Source organism: Protomyctophum bolini, assembly GCF_963924005.1.
Source record: "Protomyctophum bolini genome assembly, chromosome: 4".
NCBI classification, from domain to species: Eukaryota; Metazoa; Chordata; class Actinopteri; order Myctophiformes; family Myctophidae; genus Protomyctophum; species Protomyctophum bolini.
The window spans coordinates 41,690,112-41,711,348 of NC_137865.1; the positions used below are offsets into that span (position 1 = coordinate 41,690,112).

General features: G+C 44.0%; 1 protein-coding gene across 3 annotated transcripts in view; it reads right to left on the reverse strand.

The window, feature by feature from the left end:
* The window catches only part of LOC308313680 (suppressor of tumorigenicity 7 protein homolog), a 72,107-nt gene that overhangs the window by 17,041 nt on the left and 33,829 nt on the right, over positions 1-21,237 (reverse strand). For all 3 annotated transcript variants that reach the window (XM_080760949.1, XM_080760948.1, XM_080760950.1), the window contains 5 exons: positions 9,443-9,525; positions 5,770-5,932; positions 3,041-3,095; positions 2,172-2,287; positions 1,920-1,995 (listed from right to left, as the gene is read on the reverse strand). In XM_080760949.1, coding sequence (XP_080617075.1) covers positions 1,920-1,995; positions 2,172-2,287; positions 3,041-3,095; positions 5,770-5,932; positions 9,443-9,525 — 493 coding nt within the window. The remainder of the gene's footprint in view (positions 1-1,919; positions 1,996-2,171; positions 2,288-3,040; positions 3,096-5,769; positions 5,933-9,442; positions 9,526-21,237) is intronic.

Genomic DNA, 21,237 nt, shown 5'->3' on the forward strand with positions numbered 1-21,237 from the left:
CAGTAATCCTGGTCTCTAAAACTACCTCCCCCTGGCCAGCCGGGGTGCCTGATGGAGGGGAAAGGAACTGGTCGGAATAACGTGTTCCTTCCACGCGCTATGTCCGGCCGGGGAAACTTGTCTGTCAGGTGAAAAAAACATAGATAGCTCTCCGCTCTGCGACACTCTTCCGAACACAGGCGTTCATATCCGCGTACGATTTGAACGTTCCTACGAACACAGGCGTTCATCTCCGTGAATGATTTGAACGTTCCTACGAACACAGGCGTTCATATCCGCGTACGATTTGAACATTCCTACGAACACAGGCGTTCATCTCCGTGAATGATTTGAACGTTCCTTTCCAACAAGGACCATTCATTTGAGAACAGATTTATTCCTTTGAATTATTAATAAATTCATAACTTCCTCCCCGTCGTCTCCTCCTGCTGTCTGTGCTGTTGAGTTTGTTTATGACAGACAGACGGGGACTTTGCCATCTAGAAATGCACTTTAAAAGTCCATATATTATTCACTATGCTCTCTGGCAGATCAAAGAGAGTTTCTCAAATCTCCTTACACTCTCCAAGAGTAAGGCGTGGAAGCCTTTGTAGTACAGAGAGAGAGACGGATGAAATGCATCTATCCTACTTCCTACGTCACTCTCTGATGTCCGTCTGCATCGTTCATTCAACATGACTTACATGGATCGTTCTCACGTCGTTGCTCTCAAGTCTCTAGTGTGAAAACTACGCTGCAACGACTAAATGTGTTGACAATTTCGTCAACAGATAAAAACTAGATGAAAGGGACTAAAACTAGACTAGAAAGGGACTAGCGCCCATACCCGAAGGCGGGGTTGGCGAAAGGGCCTTTCTGTGTGGAGTTTGCATGTTCTCCCCGTGTCCCCTAGGGTAGGTACCCTCACAAAAAACATGCGGTAATCCTGGTCACTAAACTGCCTCCCCCTGGCCAGCCGGGGCGCCTGATGGAGGGGAAAGGAACTGGTTGGAATAACGTGTTCCTACCACGCGCTACGTCCAACGAGGGAAACTCCCCCCTGTCAGGTGTAAAGGAGCAACTTGGACACTCCGGCATAAAGGAAGCATGAGTTCAAGTCCGTTGCTCTCCCCTTGTCTCCCATATATGGGGACTAGGTTGGCGGAGGGTGTGTAGAGCCCAGGATCACATTAGATGATTGACACAGGGGTGAAAAATGGGTTACAAAATCGTGGGACAAAAAAAAAGATCGAGTACAAGTCATTTTACACTGAAAATAGCTGATCTACCGGCTCACAACACGTCACGCTTGTAGATCGGCTATTTTCAGCAAGTGTAACATCAGTCATCCAAGGCTGGCCAAAATACATTGTAGTCAACTAAAATCAAATGTACATTTTTTGTCAAAATAAACACTGGCGTACAGTAGATGATTCAGTTTGTTTGGACTACTGTTTGGATACAGTAGGAACAGAAATAACATGATGTGCATCTTTTTCCAGGGATAAACTTCATTGCATACAGTTAACAGTATACGGTCTGCCACAAATGTCATGCTACCAATAACGCTGAGTGAAACAGTGTTTCGTGTGTGAGTGCGTGCGTACTGTATGTGGGTGTACGCGCTGTGCGACCTCAGCTGGACGTGAGGACGGAAAATTATTCTTATGTCATTTTTATACAGCTGCAAGACCCTAAAATGTCTTCCCAGAATGCCACTGTACTTCATCTTCCAACATATGAGTACATGTGCTTCCAAATGTTCCAGTTGGAACGTGGCTTTTCTTTAGTGTTTCAATTCAATTTCAATTGAATTGAAACACTAAAGAACACAATTTCAAGGCCATATGCAGGATGCCTCCTCTATAACCACCGACTCTTTGTGTGTGTGTGTGTGTGTGTGTGTGTGTCTGTGTGTGTGTGTGTGTGTGGAGACTCACTCTTCTAGCTCCAGAGCTTCATGTGCTGCAGAGATACGAGCCTGTGGATTCCTCTCCCGCCACGCCTTCTGCATGACTATAGAGACGAACACACACACACACACACACACACACACACACACACACACGGTCAGAGCGGTAACCATCCCATATGTAGATATATGAATATTAAACTGTGTGAGTGTGTGTGTGTGTGTGTGTGTGTGTGTGTGTGTGTGTGTGTGTGCGTGCGTGTGTGCGTGCGTGTCTTACTAGCGTCGGGAGGACGGAGGTGGTCTGAGTCGCAGGTGAAGAACGTCTGGTGGTCCTGAGCAGAGAGGTTCATGTCGTAGTATGTCAACGGCTCTCTGCCCGTCACCCACGTGTACCTGCACGCACACACACACACACACACACACACACACACACAGTCACACACACACACACACACACACACACACACAGTCACACACACACACACACACACACACACACCACAGTGGGACAAAAGCAACAATGAAAGATCAGTATGACACAATCTAACTGAATTAGATTAGAGAAAGAAAGAAAGAAAGAACCAACCGAGAGCAGAGGAGACTATATAATCTCCACTATATAAACCACCCAGCGAGAGAATTAATGAAAGGTGGTGAGAGAGAGAGAGAGAGAGGAGAGAGAGAGAGAGAGAGAGAGGAGAGAGAGAGAGAGAGAGGAGAGAGAGAGAGATAGTAAAAACGGTTGAGGACACAGAAGTGAGTGAATAAAAAGAGACAGATCAGAACAACGGAACAAAGTGGAAACAGCGGTGAGACAGAGAGAAGACACAGAAAGCCCAAAGGGTATAACCCATTCTGACCGGGCACCCATTTTGGTGTTAGCATCATGTTATGCTTTAGCTATTGAAAAATAGCAGATCTACAAGCTCATAGCGCGCCACCGAGTGGCGCGCTACGAGCTTGTAGGTCTGCTATTTTAGAAAAATCGAAGAGCGACTGACATTTTTAGAATCTGATCTCAGGTCAGAATGGGTTAATCAGACCAGTGTGTGTCCAGTGGAAACCTCGTATGAATCTGATCTCAGGTCAGAATGGGATAAACTCGGGGAGTGACTCTACATGCGGGTGTCGGCACCCATCGCTCACCGGTTGTACTCTGCTCCTCGAAATAAATTCAGCGGATTTCGCCATACTTTACATTCTGCAAGAGAAGAGACAGAGAGAGACATAAATGAGGGAACAGCGTCGGGGATAAATGTCAAGGAGAAAGTAGACAGTTCAAAGGTATCACATGTTGCCAGGTCTGTCTTATGACAGCAGGGCTGAAGGGTCTGTCTCTCAACACAGACACACTGATGTATGGCTCACGCAAACGCAGCCATCACCATCACAGATAATTCAACACCATTATTGTGCTACCCTACCCAGCATTACTGTCTATCTACCAGGGCTGTCAATAACGTACCCAGGCTGTCTGCAGAGATAGGCATGTATTTGAAATACAGCTGGCATATAGCTTGCCAAACCCCTGCAGAGTACTACACTACTGTCTCTTCCAGGGCAAGCAGGGGGGTGACTGAAGAAGCTACTCCACATACTTCTGTCTCAACTTTACATGCGATTATTTTTGTGACCTTCCCATTAAAATACAGTTTTAAAAAGGTGAACATCAGATGCCATTTTACTTTCACAGCCTCACACAGGAGCCGTCGGTAACATAAGCAAGCCAAAAACACATCGTAATTGGCCAATGCAAATGTTTTGCACAGAAAAACACGTCAAGTGAGTCATTTACGGATGTTTAACAGAGATTACAACATTAATAATATAAGTGCATATTAATCCACAGGATGGTCAAGCCCACACCGGGCTCTCTTGATGCTTACAAGATGCCCAGTCTCAGCAGGTTACTTATGATCTGATGCTAGAGGGCATGGTGTGCAAGTTGAATCATTTGATACTGCAGGAGGATAAATTAAGTCTCAGTCCCGTTTGTTTTTGCTGCAGGCATTCTCGAAGCGCCGTGATATCGTCAAAGTTGTATTCACTGCACACGTAGTTGAGAAAAAAGGGATCCCGCACACTGTCTGCACTTTAATGAAATTAGATTTATTGAGCAACGTGTCGGTCGCTCAGACCTTTATCAAAATCCAGTCATTCATCAACACCTGTTCGAATCCTCCAGATCCACTGGCCAAACACCATCAGCAACAAAGAGCTGTGGCAACGAACGCACCAACCAAAGACCTGCAGAGGAAGAGATCCTCAAAAGGCGCTGGAGATGGATAGGGCCATACTCTCCGTAAACCAGCCTCAAACACCACAAGGCTGCAGTCCCTCAAGTGGAACCCTCAAGGGAAAAGAAAGAGAGGTCGGCCACGGAACACCTGGCGCAGAGACCTGGAGGCAGATGCAAAGAATATGGGCCACACTTGGGGACAGCTGGAAGTGTTGGCTCAGGATGGAGATGCTTGGAGAACTCTTGGCGACGGCATGAACCCCAGAATGGGTAATAGGCGTAAGTAATTAAGTAAGTAGGATGAAGGAATTAGATTTACTGAGCAACATTTCCGTCGTTCAGACCTTATATCAGGCCTGATGCAGGTCTGAACGACCAAAACGTTGCTCAGTAAATCTAATTCTGGAAGTGAAGACAGTGTGCGGGATCCCATTTCTCTCTACTTCTCCAGTTCCAGTAATCCGACGCACCTGTCCGCTGTACTGTAGGTGTGCATAAGGACTTTTTTCTTTATTCTAAGCTAAAGTTATCCCAACATTAATTTGTCACAGGTGTTAGTGGTAGTTTGGCATACTGATGGTGTTGTTTGCTTTGGTTTTGGATGCTTTAGTTTATATGATGTGCGGGCTCCATCCATCTGTCAACTGAAGTGTCTTTATCCCAGCAGCCACCTGTCCATGTGCCAATTCTATGTTCTCTCCGTGAATATAAGCTTCCTCATAAAGAAACACCTTTGCTAGTCCTTGCCCAGATCCAGCTTTGTATGGTATGGTATTTGTGGCTCAATCGCAATGTCTGCTAGACTGTCCCTTTTCAATGTCTGCTAGACTGTCCCTTTTCAATGTCTGCTAGACTGTCCCTTTTCAATGTCTGCTAGACTGTCCCTTTTCAATGTCTGCTAGACTGTCCCTTTTCAATGTCTGCTAGACTGTCCCTTTTCAATGTCTGCTAGACTGTCCCTTTTCAATGTCTGCTAGACTGTCCCTTTTCAATGTCTGCTAGACTGTCCCTTTTCAATGTCTGCTAGACTGTCCCTTTTCCATTCTCGCCATACAAAGAGCCCACACCACCTATACTAGCGACAGCATTGCAGACTTTCCTACAATCCAATTCAACATTAAGCAATGTGTATTGATCAGCTCAAATCAGCTAAGTACAAGCACAATTGTGAGGCATTTGTACTTCTACTCCACTACATTTCAGAGGCAAATATTGCACTTTTACTCCACTACAATTATTTGAGAACTTTAGTTATTTAGAGAACATTTAGTTACTTTGTAGATTTTGATTATTATTACCAAAACATGCACCAACGACTTCAGCCCTATACACATGTCCGCCATTTGAAAATAGCCGATGTACAAGCTGTGTCGCGAAGACTCGCAATGCGACACATTGTGAGCTTGTAGATCGGCTATTTTCAAAACATTTGTATACATGAAATGGGACATTCTGCATAGTGAGTACTTTTTTACTTTTGGTACCTTTTAAGTACATTTTGATGCCCAGCACTCGTGTACTTTTTAGTCAAGTACATTTTGAATTCCGGACTTTTACTTGTAAGGAAGTAGTCCTACACTGCAGTATTGATAGTGTACTTTTACTTCAGTCCTTTCCCCCCCCCACTGCCTCTTACCAGAGACACTCTGCCGGTTGGAGTCGGCCTCTCCATTACTGCTGCTGCTGGAGTTGGTGGGGGAGCTGTTGTCCACACCGCCCAGCAGAGGGCGCAAGTGGCTCACGGACACCTGCTCTATGAAGGAGGTTCCATACTTCCTGAAGTACCACCACTCGAAGATCTAGGAGGAGGAGGGGGGAGGATAGAGAGAGAGAGGAGAGAGTGCAGGGTTAGAGAGGGATTATTTATGATGGATATGGAAGAAATTGAGGGATAGAGGTGAGAAATAAGAACAGCCTTCGCTGACCCGACCCTGTGGAATGCACTCCCTAAAACGCACGGACAAGTGTGAAGTCGGTCGGTCGGAGGGTTTTCCACTAGAGACGGATGAGAGACGAGATTTCGCACATTTACAGTAGGATATGCCACAAGATAATCATCAGGATAATCATCATACATCAACCCCTTTTTAATATCTATAGATTACCCGTTTAGTGATTTCCATGGTCACTGATGCCCCATTTCCACCAAAAGAACTGTGGTTCTAGAACTGGTTCCGTTCCACATTCTTGGAAACCTTGGGTGCTTTCACGGAACCAGCAGCCAATGTTCTATCTGGTTCCAGTTCTGAACAAACGTTTAGGGTTTTGAACCAATTCATTTACCAGTGTAAACACACTCTGAACTGGTTCAATATTAGGCAAGAAAAACAGAACTGAACCGGTTCAACCCAAGTGGAAAAGAGGCCTGAGTATCTGTGGATGATACTAAATGGCTAAAATGAAATCAGAAAAACACTTGTCAAGTCCTATAACTCAGTGAAGCGGCTGGAAAACTAGTCTGACACACACACACACACACACACACACACTCACACACACACACTCACACACTCACACACTCACACACTCACACACTCACACACTCCTCCCCAATTATAAGTAGTGCCGTTTCAGGAGGTGAGCAGGCTACCACCATTTGACAAAGCACTTTATATCTCGTCTAGATTCTCTTTGAAGACGGCATGAGGCCAGCCTCACTGGGGGAGAACGCCGCACTAAAAGTACAGACTAAATGAGAGCGAGAGAGAGGGAAACGCATGGACGCATCCACGCACACCCCTGAAGAGAATTAACTACCAACGCTGGCATCCACGAGCACTAATTGGCTCGAGGATACACAATGTATTCACAGAGCATGTTCGAAGCTGATGTCCGTTTCCAAGCAGCCTACGCAAGTTGGATAATGGCCCGGGCGGGTGTCAGGGAAAAGGAGAGTTCAGTGAAAATGGTAGCTATTTTTACCCATTTAATACATTATACAAACATTCACTTTGAAATAATATATATTTAAAAGATTTGCGTCACATTTTTACGATTTTTCAAAAATAGCAGACCTATAAGTTCATAGCGCGGCACTCTGTGCCGCGCTATGAGCTTGTAGATCTGCTATTTTTCAACAGCTAAAGTATAACATAATGCTTGAAACACCAAAAGGGGTTCCCACCCAAAATGGGTTAACCCATTTAGACCTGACACAAGATTCTACAAATGCCTTCTACACCCTGACAGTTTTCTGAGTCTATGTTTCTGTGTCAGTGGTTCTCAAACAATTCCATGTCAAGGACCCCCAGAATGATATGAAATTGGCCAACCGACCCCCAAAATGTGTTGTTCCAGGGACCCCCCAGGGACCCCCCAGAAGCAAAGATTTGAGTTAAAAAACGTTCGCATATATTCAAAGATTTGTGCCACCTTTTCACGATTTTTCTAAAATAGCAGACCTACAAGCTCGTAGCTTGTAGATCTGCTATTTTCAAATAGCTAAAGTATTACATAATGCTTAAAACACCAAAAGGGGTTCCCGCCCAGAATGGGTCAAAAATACCGACCGCCGTCGCTTGAAAGGGAAATTAAGTATTTTGTTGTGACTGAGTGCTACGACAATAGGTTGTTTTGTGCAAACATAATTATCGGATTCATTTGAATGGAAATCTATACCTAGGCAAATTGAAGCATTTTCCACTGGCACACGTTCAAAACGGACCTTAAAAGTACATTCATTTGAATTTTGAACACAGTCAAAATCAAACAGGCAGTGATTCATTCCAGGCACACCACTCTGTGAACTATTAATGACATCAGTAATGACTTGTGCAAATAAGTAAAGACTTTTCCATTACAAGGTTTAAAGATATAAATAATAACATACTCAGTACAGTATCTCAATATTACAGATTACTGTAGCAATAGTACTGTATTTATCATATCATTCAAGCTCACATGAACTTGTAGTTGGTCTATTTTCAAATAACCGACGTATATAGAGTGAAAGTGGTTAAACTACATTTGATTCCATATTTAACACATTTAGCTGGGGACCCCCTGGATTCCTGGAACCTGCCAAATGACCCCTGGGGGGGGTCCCTGGACCCCCACCTTGAGAACCACTACTGTAGCACATTGCAGTCTTCCCTTGTTTTACTTGGAACTACTTGCAACCACGCTCATTCTGGACAGAACCCCTTTTGGCGTTTTAATTAAGCATTATGTTATATTTTAGCCATTGAAAAATAGCAGATCTAAAAGCTCATAGCTTGTAAGTCTGCTATTTTTTTTAAATCGTAAAAATGCGGCACAAATCTTGTATATTCTTTCAGAGCGAACGTTTTTTTTATTTTGACGTCAGGCCTAAATGGGTTAAACATTCCTCCATTAACCTCTTTAGAACAATGCTATTGTCATGCTATTGTACCATTTTCACTGTTTCTGTAGAACAATGCTATTTGATTCCATTGAAAACAGATAAATCTTACTGCCATTGTTACGTCTATCACGTTTCATTAGGACAGCCTGTGTTGCATTGGTTCTTCACTGGTGGCACGGAGCATCCTACCGATTAATGAAGTCAGAACGTCTCAACATCCATACCTCCTATAGATTAGATTTTTAATGAACATTGAAATATCAATGCTGGGCTGAAGTGTCCAGTGGAATGGCACATTTACTTAAGTACAATCATGAGGTATTTGTACTTACCCGTAGTTCTACTACTCCACTACATCTCAGGGGCAAATATTGCACTTTTACTCCACTACATTTATTTGAAAAGTTAGTTAAAACTTTTAGTAGTACTTTTAGTTTTGGTTTCATTTTGATGCCAATACTTGAATTCTAATAAAGTATTTTTATATTGCAGTATATATATTTTTTAAAATATTTTTTATCCCACAATTTTGCAACCCATTTTTTCACCCAGTGTCAATTATCTAATGTAATCCTGGGCGCTACACTTCCTCTGCCAACCTGGGGGGGCAGCGGACTGACCTCATGCTTCCTTCAATGCATGAGGAGTCCAAGCCGCTCCTTTACACCTGACGGTGGGGACTTTCCCTGGTTGGACATATCACGTGGAAGGAACACGTTATTCCAACCAGTTCCTTTCCCTTCCATCAGGCTGGCCAGCGGGAGGCAGTTTAGAGACCAGGATTACGGCATGTTTGTTTTGTGAGGGTAACTACCCTAGGGGACACGGGGAGAACATGCAAACTCCACACAGAATATATTGCAGTATTGATACTTTTACTTAAGTAAAACATTGGAGTACTTTTTTCCACCACTGTAAATATCAATGGTGGGTTGATATAAGTGTCCATTGTGTTGTGTGTGCAGAGGTGAGTATATTTACTCACCAGTATGAGGCCTGATATGAGAGAGGAGGTCCCGGTCAAAGCCACGTAGAACTTGGGGGTCAGAGTGTTGAGAAACATGCTTACTGTGGAAGACAAGACAGAAGAAGGTACAATTAGCGCTTTCCTCTCAAATACCGGCTCCAATGCCTAGTTTTTGAGGGGTGCTAGCCGCTAGGCTAGCCCCTCCTATGTCCAGCTTTGAGGGTTTGTGTGAACACAGATATTGTCCTAACACAAACATTGAATGACATTGACATTGAATGGCCAGCTTTGAGTGTGTGTGTGCAACGTCTGCAAACACGAACATAAAGCAAAGCAAAGTTACCATGTTTACCCAGGGTAAGACTAAGCTCAATAACTTGTTTACAGCCAGGCACCTGCTCATAGAACATTTCATGGTAGAGGTTCAATGCCTTTCTCAAGGGCACTTCAGCGGTGGTAATTTTAACGTGCCGGTTCCGGGGATACGAACTAGCGACTAGCTTCAAGACCGCTCCGCAAACCGTTCAGCCACACCGCTGCCTACATTGACAATGAATTTTGAGTTGCGGTCGCTTCAACCTTCATCAGGACGGACAGACGGTTGTCTGTCCTGAATGAAGGTCTGAGTCTAAGCGACCCAAACGTCGACCTAATGAAGGGCAACATTTTGGCTGACAAAAGTGTCTGACAGTGTCTGCGTCTGCGGGACCTTTTTTGTTTTTCAAAGATACCCCTTTTTAACTCAATGTCTGCCAACGACCTAATTGACCTCTTTTTTAGCAACTCCCACAGCGCCAACGACGTCTTTATCGTCTTTTTTAAACGGGTTTAACATTGGAAAAACAAAAAAAATAAAATGAAAATAAAATAAAAAAATGTATAGAGACTGGCGCTTAGGGACTTTTTGGCACTTCTTAAAAGCGATGGATGAGTTAACCCAATCTTGGCGGGAGCCCCTTTTGGTGTTTTGTCTAGCTTGTAGATCTGCGCAAATGTGTCGCAATTTTTGCAATATATATTCTTTCAGAGCGAACGTTTTTAACTCACTGTCTGTATATTATGTCTCTATGCCTTTTATGTGAAGATTTGATTTGTGTTTTATATCCATCTTAAATCGTTTTATATATGTGATCTCCTCAGCATTGCAAATGAGGGCTCTTTTCGAGAATAAATAAAGGTTTCAATCTATTAAAACTCAAATGTTTGCTTCTGGGGGGGGGGTCTCTGGAACAACATATTTGGAGAGGCCAAATGCGGAGGCCAAATGCATATGATTCTAGGGGTCCTTGACATGAAATAGTATGAGAACCACTGACATAGAAACATAGGGTTTTTTGGAAAACTGTCAGGATTTAGAAGACATTTGTAGAATCGTCCTCAGGTCTAAATGGGTTAATATATACGATTATGTAATCATCACGATTATGACACAAAAACTAAATAAATGCGATTATCTCAAATAATTGCGATTAGACGTCTAGACGAACATGTAATGATGGTAACAACCCTTAAACAGGAAGACAAGTCCACTCCTCGCCACATTCATTAGCCCAAACCTCCTGCAAACAAGTCAACACAACACCTAATAGAAGACATTTATTGCTCAACACGATCTGAAGATTTGGGATATGATGAGGATGATGTGGCGTGTCCTTGCTTAAATCACTGAGTCTCAGCTGTCTGGCTTGCTTAAATCACTGAGTCTCAGCTGTCTGGCTTCCCATTTAGACCCATTAAAAATGTCTGACAGTTTTCTGAAAAACATTTTCATGTCAAGGACCCCCAAAAATATATGTAATTGGCCGCCGACCCACATCTGAAAATATGTTGTTCCAGGAACCCCCCAGAAGCAAAGATTTGAGTAAAAAATGTTCACTCTGAAAGAATATATATTCAAAGATTTGTGCCATTTTAACGATTTCTCTAAAATAACAGACCTACAAGCTCATAGCGCGGCACTCTGTGCAGCGCTATGAGCTTATAGATCTGCTATTCTTCAACAGCTAAAGCACAACATAATGCTTAAAACACCAAGTCCACACAGATGTAATTAATATCCGTCTACTTCCCTGCGTCAGGAAATACATTGTTTTTTTGTTGTACAGTCAATCAAGAAATTGTAATTTTGCAATTAACAATATTTCCTGGCTAATAGCCGGAACTAATGCCAGGCCATGATATCGATGCTGGGACCTGCATAGTGCATACATAACAATCACACTTTTGTCCTTTATTTTATATTTTTTTATAGAGAGACAGACAGTAGGCTGTCAGGAAATGGGGGAGAGAGATGGGGGGGAGTGACAGTCATACAGTAAAGGCCGTCGGGATCGGGAGTCGAACCCGCGGCACACTGCCAGACTCGGGCTACCGGCCAAGGTGCCTGGACCGCTGAGCCACGGCCCAGGCCACCAGCAACGTTTTTAAATGGGGGAATTTGACACCGTGTGTGCACAATATCTCAAGCAACCACCGGCCACGATAACAAAGTCATCCATGGGCAAACTAATGATGCTGCCAGCCTGTTGAAGGACACCGAGGCCAGAGACAAACACATCACTCACGACCGCAGACAAATACTCCCATAACACCTACGCACACAAACCTGCAGCATGAAAGCATTATAAGGGCCATACGCACTTTCAATAGCATGCATGAATCACAGCGCGCACACACACACTCATTCACAAGTGACACACACACACACACACACACACACTCATTCACAAGTGACATACACACACACACACACACACACACACACACACACACACACTCATTCACAAGTGACACACACACACACACACATGCAGCTGGGCAGCTATTCATGTCAGTGGAGAGAGAGAGAGAGAGGAGCTTTTATAAGGAGAAGCCATGGCTTAGTTGAGTGGTGAAATGGAGCTAACAGCTGCTGCCAGTCTCTGCCAATGAGGGGCCCACTACAGTGTGACAGCCAATGAATGAAGACGAGCTCATGGTTCAACCAGGTCCCCAGAGCGGCTGGCTGCCGCAACGTCGAAGCCGCCAAACTCTCCTGGCCAAAAGCTGGCGTTTTTAACACAAGAGCGCTCGTTAGCAATTCTACATTTTGGACACCAAAATATTGTTTTTTTCCAAAACCGAAAACGCACGTTCTTCCGTGTCCTTCTAAACGCCACTGAGCAACTTCCATTGAAATTAATAGTGGCGGGCGGGGGAGTCCGCTCTCGTCTAGCTTAAATATAACTCATTATGGGTTCAAACAGCCATTATCTGTTTGTGCCCAGATTCGGCACAAACAAGGGACTAAATTATTTTCGCTCCTATATGCCACCAAAATGTGGAACGCCCTACCAACAGTCATTAAGACATGTGAATCCCTTGACTCCTTCAAAACCACTCTCAAAGGGCACCTACGGACGGCTGCAATTCGAAACTGCCCCCCGTAAAATCTGTATCCCCCCCCCTCTGTTCTTTGACTATATAGAAGTGTCTCACTATCTCAGTCTATATTGTTTCTCTGCTGAATCTTCTTAATAAATTCTCAATACTTCACCCTGAAGAACTTGTCATTCCTTCATCTTTGGAAGATTATTTAATCTACAACACAGGAAAACCAAGTCCTAATTAAGAAGCACATTCCTAATTACTGCGTGCGTGCATGCGTGCGTGTGTGCGTGCATGCGCATCTGTGTGCGCGACTGCGCGTGCGTCCATGTGAACACAGAGACACACAGTACAATGTGTGTGCTAATGAAGTCGAGAGCAGGTAGACACAGAACACAGGGAGCTACAAGCAAGGTGAAATGTGTGCATAATCTTTTCTCTAAAGCACCTACGCGTCTCCGTATTGTCACGTCTCTAATTCCCAGTCATATCATCGCGTACCGAGGCTGCTACGAAAGCGTGCCTTCACATCCACGCAGCCCCTGGGAGCCCTACGCCAGCGCCTTAGTGGGAAAGTAATAGTCATAATGAGAGGTTTGTGCGTTGCACCACGGAGGACCTCTCAGGTGTATGGTGATGATGATGTCTCTGCCCACTACGCCTCCATGGGAGAATTACTGTGCTTTGCATTACTCTGAGAGAACCCGTTATCCCATTCTTGACGGGAGCCCCTTTTGGTGTTTTAACTAAGCATTAAGTTACACTTTAGCTATTGAAAAATAGCAGATCTACAAGCTCGTAGCGCGCCACTCGGTGGCGCGCTATGAGCTTGTAGATCTGCTATTTTTGAAACATAGCTGACATAGAAACATAGCTTTTTCAGAAAACCGTCAGGACGTAGAAGACATTTTTAGAATCTGATCTCAGGTCAAAATGGGTTAACGCCTGACGATGGTGATTATTAACTACTTCAATCTTGCACCGCTGGTTCTCCCCTGATTAATCACAGTCTAATTAAGGACCAGATTGATACAGTTAAATACCAGGCAGGTACAACGGTAATGTAGTAGCAGCATGTTTCCAGTTACTCATGAGGGGCAGGCCCTGTACACACATATCAGACTAACATGCTCTGTGCTGCCTGTGTTTCATGGCCACCTTAATGCTTTTCCAATGGAAGTCACGTGGTTTGACCAAACACTTTTTGTTTTGATTGGGGGGCAATCAAACACAAGTACGACGTTTCCAGATACTGACTTCAATCCCTTCAAGTCCCTGTGTGCTGCACACACACACACAACCACATACAGTACCCTCACAACCACAGCCTCCCACAGCAAGCTCGCCATCTTCATTCATTATTAGATTCAATCATTTTAAGTCTGATTTACATTACAATTTGTCCAACAACAGATGCACATTTTGCTTCACAATAAATGTACTATTTTGGATACAATAACTTGTATTTTATAGCACTTTCAGTTAGTCAAGAGTACATCTATGCTATGGAGTCTGTAGAGTGCTTGACGATAGATTGAGAGAGAGAGAGAGAGAGAGAGAGAGAGAGGTACTGTATGAAGAGAGAGAGAGAATGTCACCCTTTTATTATATAGTGTAGGAAGAAAGCAGTCTACAGTAGGTTGGATTTGAACGCCCTATAAGCAAGTGTTTGATCTCAAGGGAGAGCTGCTTCAAACGTGTGTGTGTGTGTGTGTGTGTGCCATATCGATGGGCCTTAATGTGTGACATTTGGATGTCGGCATGCAGTTTTCTGCAGTTCGTGCTCAACTGAAACTATGGATCAGTTTCTCCAGATAAGGTAAATTGCCGATCACAGACAGGGTAAACGCAGATTACCGCTCAGAGTGAATATCGGCCGATCTGGCCGATCACCAATAGCTGGCCGATTATCGGCGCATCTCTAGTCACTAGTGGCTACATCCTCTGCATTCCTACCGCCTTCATACAAACAGAAGAAAGAGTGTGTGCGATATATATATAAACAGTGGCGCAACTCCGTGTGGGGGTCCCCGGAAGCCAGCCAGTCAGCCAGCCAGCCAGGGACAGACACACATAGCTACTTAATGGAGTGGTTGCAACTTGCACCACTCAAAAACATATCTAAATAAAAAGGCTACTGCTACAGTAGATGTCTGCTACAGTAGATGTCTGCTACAGTAGATGTCTGCTACAGTATAGATGCCTGCTACAGTAGATGCCTGCTACAGTAGATGTCTGCTACAGTAGATGTCTGCTACAGTAGATGTCTGCTACAGTAGATGCCTGCTACAGTAGATGTCTGCTACAGTAGATGTCTGCTACAGTAGATGTCTGCTACAGTAGATGCCTGCTACAGTAGATGCCTGCTACAGTAGATGCCTGCTACAGTAGATGCCTGCTACAGTAGATGTCTGCTACAGTAGATGCCTGCTACAGTAGATGCCTGCTACAGTAGATGCCTGCTACAGTAGATGCCTGCTACAGTAGATGCCTGCTACAGTAGATGCCTGCTACAGTAGATGCCTGCTACAGTAGATGCCTGCTACAGTAGATGCCTGCTACAGTAGATGCCTGTCTGCTACAGTAGATGTCTGCTACAGTAGATGTCTGCTACAGTAGATGCCTGCCAGACCATGTCTGAGATATTTGTGTGGGTCTGATGAGCTGAGCAGTGATTGATGGTACACAACACAACCACCACACCCCATTTGGCTTTAACTACCCGCTCTGACCTTTAGACACACAGGAAGTATGCAGCCCTGGCCAATATGTGTGTGTGTGTGTGTGTGTGTGTGTGTGTGTGTGTGTGTGTGTGTGTGTGTGTGTGTGTGTGTGTGTGTGTGTGTGTGTGTGTGTGTGTGTGTGTGCACGTGTCTGCAATGACTCAGGAGGTATAACGGTTGTCTGGGAATTGTGCCGTTTCCCCGATTGGCTCGTCCCCCTGGCTCGGAGTCAAAGTCAAGTCAAAGTGTCCTTGACAACCAGACACTAAACGCTTCCTTCCGATGAGCAGGTGCGTACCTCGCATCACTGCCTGGGCGTACGGTGTGACTGCGAAGGGAATGCAAACAAGGTGCTTTATAAATGTAATCCATTAGACTATTCATCTCCAGCACCTGCAGGTGAATGTGAATTATAGCGTCTTTGGGTACTCAGAAAAGCTCGAGGCCAGGGGGGTGCCCAGAAGGTAGATCACGATCTATCAGTAGATCACAAAGGCTGTGCAGGTACTGTAGATCACATGACATGCCAGAAAACAGTTTTTGGCATCTGGTGCCACTTGAATTAACCAATTCTGACCTGAGATCAGATTCTAAAAATGTCTTCTACATCCTGACAGTTTTCTGAAAAAGCTATGTTTCTATGTCAGTCGTTCTTCGATTTTTCTAAAATAGCAGGACCTACAAGCTCGTAGCGCGCCACTCGGTGGCGCGCTATGAGCTTGTAGATCTGCTATTTTTCAATAGCTAAAGCATAACCTAATGCTATAACACCAAAAGGGGTTCTCGCCCAAAATGGGTTAAGGTGACTTGATTGATTGACATCAAAAGGGCCCATCAGCTCAAACCCACAATGACACACATTTTGTTTTGAAGTGTTGCTTGAGTGTTGCTGTGCACAAAAATGTCTGTAGCAAATTAAATACAAAAAAAAAACATAGCTGTTCCATTTCTGCCCACCTCTATTTCCCATTCCAAGTGCGTTTGTCTTATGCCAGCTCCGCTACACCAAAGACCCCTCAGGTACAATTATTTTCAGCAATGGTATAATGCTTTTTTCGGTGGGTATAGGTCTTGTTGAGCTGGTCATTTTGAAAGTAGCTCTCGAGGCAAAAAAGTGTGGGCACCCCTGCGAGTCTATAGGCTATATAGATTTGAGATATTATTATTATTAATTATGGGTGCAACCGTTATTCTTTCTGACATTTGGTAATGACCATGTCTTGGTGGTGTTCCTAGACTGGACTGGATTTAAAAATGTGAAAAAGTAAAAATCGCTAAATAAAATATAATCTTTACTGTAGTTGCAGGCAGACTCCACCCCCCCCCTAATGGGAATCTGAGTGTGTTTTTTAGTGTGTGCTTAATGTAAATGGAGTCATGTAAGGGTCATATTGATCCACCGTTGCCCCTGAAAGCAAAAAAAAAAACTAATTGCAACTCAAATGTCTTCCCGCCAATCTGTGGGTGTATTTTCACATATATGGGCTGTATTTTGCGTGTCTTAAGTACCAGGTCTTATTACCTAACTTGAGTAAACTAAAGACCTGGAGGCGTGGTCAATGCCATTTGGCTATTCTGAGTGGCCAAAGAGCATTGACCACGCCTCCAGGTCTTTAGTTTACTCAAGTTAGGGAATAAGACCTGGTACTTAAGACACGCAAAATACAGCCCATAGTGTCTTCCGTCCCCTCTAAGGTGTCGCGCGCGCAGAGCACGCTGGAGAATAGCAGACCTCTAAGAACAATCTGATTTCATTAAACTGATCAACAACTTATTTTAAGCCTTATTTCATACGTCATCATACAGTCAACAGTGTTGTGCAATTTTCCTTTAGCAATAATAGCAGCCCGCCACAATGTGTCGCCTTCCAAAGTGACACATTCTTATAATTGATTAAAATGATTATAGTTCCATTAACTTTGTATACACTATGTGGTCTGGAAGTGGAACACAGCAGTGTGTCTCTACAGCTCTGTGGAACGCCCATAAACCATGTGTAAACACAGCTATCAGATGGCTGTTAACATCTACAGCATACAGCACTGATGTGTGTACTTACATGCATGCTCACACACACACACACACACACACACACACACACACACACACACACACACACACACACACACACACACTTATAGAGGGCCAGCAAAACAGACGCTAAGCAACCAATGCACGCACATATGCATGAGCACGCGTGCACGCACGTGTGCACACACACACACACACACACACACACACACACACACACACACACTGATCATATACAACTACGCTCTTCACAAACAATGCATCTTCCCTCCACGCTAACACACACACACACACACACACGCACGCACACGCACACCATGTGCAAACAAACTGTGCCAAGAGGCGGTCGCCCACACGCTGAGCAAACTGTACAGTCCATGAACATCAAGCCGGTGCACAAAGCCACCTGCTGTACACAATGCAGAGACCATTAGCACAGAGCAAGAGAAGACCCACGCACGCAGCTATAGCTGTCTATATATAGACCACCTGTTCATGTCAAGGACCCCCACATTGACACTCCCATTTGAAAAGATAAGCCAGGGACCCCATCATAAGAGACGTTTTTTACGGCTCTAGCAGTGATTCTCAACCCATTTAATTTCAAGGACCCCCAGTTAGACATGCCTTAGTCCCATTTAATTTCTACCTCTGGGACCCCCCAATTGATACAGTAAAATCAATGTTAATTTAACTCTGAGAGTGTACAAATGGAACGGGTCCACTTGATTCCATTTGTACACGCATGTCAGGAGCCACGGGTTAGTTGTAACCTGCCACAGGTTAGTTTTAACCTGCCACATCAGAGAGCGACGGTTGTTGACTAATGCCTGTCAGACTGTCAGTCTGACTAACCAACGGATGCACCCCGCACGGAGCTAGCTATCCAGTATCTACATGCAGTACATAGTGGTTCTCAACCAGTGGTCCGGGGACCACCAGTAGTCCCTGAGGGGGTTCCAGTCGGTCCCCAGCTAAATGATGGGAGAGTAACCAAATGGACCCGGCTTTATATAGATCTTTAACGGTGCATTCAGACGATGCAAACGATGCAAAAAAATGCATCACAGCATAATTTGCAGCAGCTTCACGCGTCATAGCTTCATTGTAGTTTCATTGTGCGTTCTCATGCATATGTAAGTTGGTTGCTTAGCGTCTGTTTTGCTGGCCCTCTACATATATGTGTGTGTGTGTTGTGTGTGTGTGTGTGTGAGAGCATGCATGTACAGTATGTACACACATCATGTTGTATGCTGTAGATGTTAACAGCCATCTGATAGCTGTGTTTACACATGGTTTATGGGCGTTCCACAGAGCTGTAGAGACACACTGCTGTGTTCCACTTCCAGACCACATAGTGCAGGGATATTCAATTGGCGCTCCGCGGGCCACATGTGGCCCGCGGAGCGCCTCCTTGTGGCCCCTGGAAGAATTTTGAAAAAAAAAAAAAACCAAAAAAAAAACCCTTTTTTTTTTTTTTTTGAGAATAATAATAGGGCTAATAAAAGTTACAGGTATGGTGTGTGTGATATTAATTGTGAGATTACCATAATGACAGTAATCATTAAAGGACCACTTTTCAACCTATCTTCATAATAGGTCCTCACTAATAATCATGATAAAATGACACGTTTTTTTCTACTCGGTCTGTGTCACATAGGAGGGCTGTGGGCAGTTCAGAAACCCACAGTGACATCAATGGAGAATCCAAGCTAATAGAAACTGCAGGCTTTCTAGTCCTGAAAAGTTGCGAAAATGGAAGCCATCATTCTCACAATAATAAACCCTGTTAGGGTCCATTTGGTTCCATTTGTACACTCTCAGAGTTACAGACCCATAAGGGTCCATTTGATTCCAAACCATTTCCCTGGGGACCCCCTGGAACTGCCTCAAGGACCCTGGGGGTCCCCGGACCCCGAACCCCACTTTGGAATCACTGCTCTATGTAATGTTTGTGTGTGTGTGTGTGTGTGTGTGTGTGTGTGTGTGTGTGTGTGTGTGTGTGTGTGTGTGTGTGTGTGTGTGTGTCCGTCCAGCTGATGGTCGTTAATGTCAAAGCAATGCTGTTTATGCACTGTCAAATAGATCTAGGCCTACATCTATTCTAAGGTAGCATATACCTGTATAGACATATTACCCTGCTCATTACTGTGCGGAAATATACATAAATCTTCGTGTTTGAGCACAAAAAGCATTTTGAGAACCCACAAATGTCCGCGCTTCGCGCGCACAATGTGCGGCCCTCCACACACAATCATTCTACAGTTGTGGCCCCCGGCCTAATCTAATTGAATACCCCTGACATAGTGTATACAAAGTATAGCACAGTTAATGGAACTATAATCATTTTAATCAATTATAAAACATCTGCATTAATTAACTTAAAAGAAGTCTACACAATTAGAGAATGTAGAACAATTGTTATCTTTGATCAACATTAGCCCGTTATCTCTCCTATGGTAAACAACATCAACACCGCATGGAATTGCGGACACAATCTTATCCAACGATAACAAAACAAAATATTATATGTTTCAATTGTGAGTGTGAGATATGAAAAAGGGTTGAAAGCACCGACTACAGCACCTAATTAACCAGTAATTACTTAATCAAACCACACACTGGCAATCATTCTAGGATGACGATTTTATGATAAGCTTTCCGCCCCTTATTTGACATTAGTTTGTAATGCTTATAATAATCCTAACTGGAAGCTTTTCCCAAGAAAGCCTAGAACTCTAGAAATATGTTTTAATCTACACAAATGTTTCTTGCGGGGAACTGAATGGGAACAATCACTGTCCCCATAATGACTATTTCTATTTCTAGCTTGTAATTGGCTGCTTGTAACGTGAAGGACATTAACAGCACGACAGGGCGATTGTAAAGCAGCTCTGTTTTCCTTTCTCTCACGGTCACACAGGGCAGTTGTTTTTGTGCGTGTGTAATTGTGTGTAATTGTTTATGTGTGTGTGTGTGTGTGTGTGTGTGTGTGTGTGTTTGTGTGTGCGTGTGTGCGCGTGCATGCACGCGGTCGCCTGCCCCGACCAATCAATATGGTGGATTTTAATTAGGGGGTGGGGCCCTCAACCTTCCTTAGCCTCCTCTTGTGAAGGGTAACCATGGCAACCACCACAGCTCAATGACCCCACCGTTAAGCGAGTGATGATGGAGGTTCCTCAACGCCGACCATTAATACACCACTATTATCTCTGTAGCTCATCTATTCTGACCCGAGATCAGATTCTAAAAATGTCTTGTACATCCTGACAGTTTTCATTCTGACCTGAGATCAGATTATAAAAATGTCTTCTACATCCTGACAGTTTTCATTCTGACCTGAGATCAGATTATAAAAATGTCTTCTACATCCTGACAGTTTTCATTCTGACCCGAGATCAGATTATAAAAATGTCTTCTACATCCTGACAGTTTTCTGAAAAAGCTATGTTTCTATGTCAGTCGTTCTTCGATTTTTCAGAAATAGCAGATCTACAAGCTCGTAGCGCGCCACTCGGTGGCTTGTAGATCTTCTATTTTTCAATAGCTAAAGCATGAAATAATGCCAACACCAAAAGGGGTTCCCGCCCACAATGGGTTAATATTTAAGACCAACATTGTAGCAACAATAACAAACAAATAAGAACAGCAACATCTCTGTGTCCATAATACAGTATGTATTTTGTTCCGAGC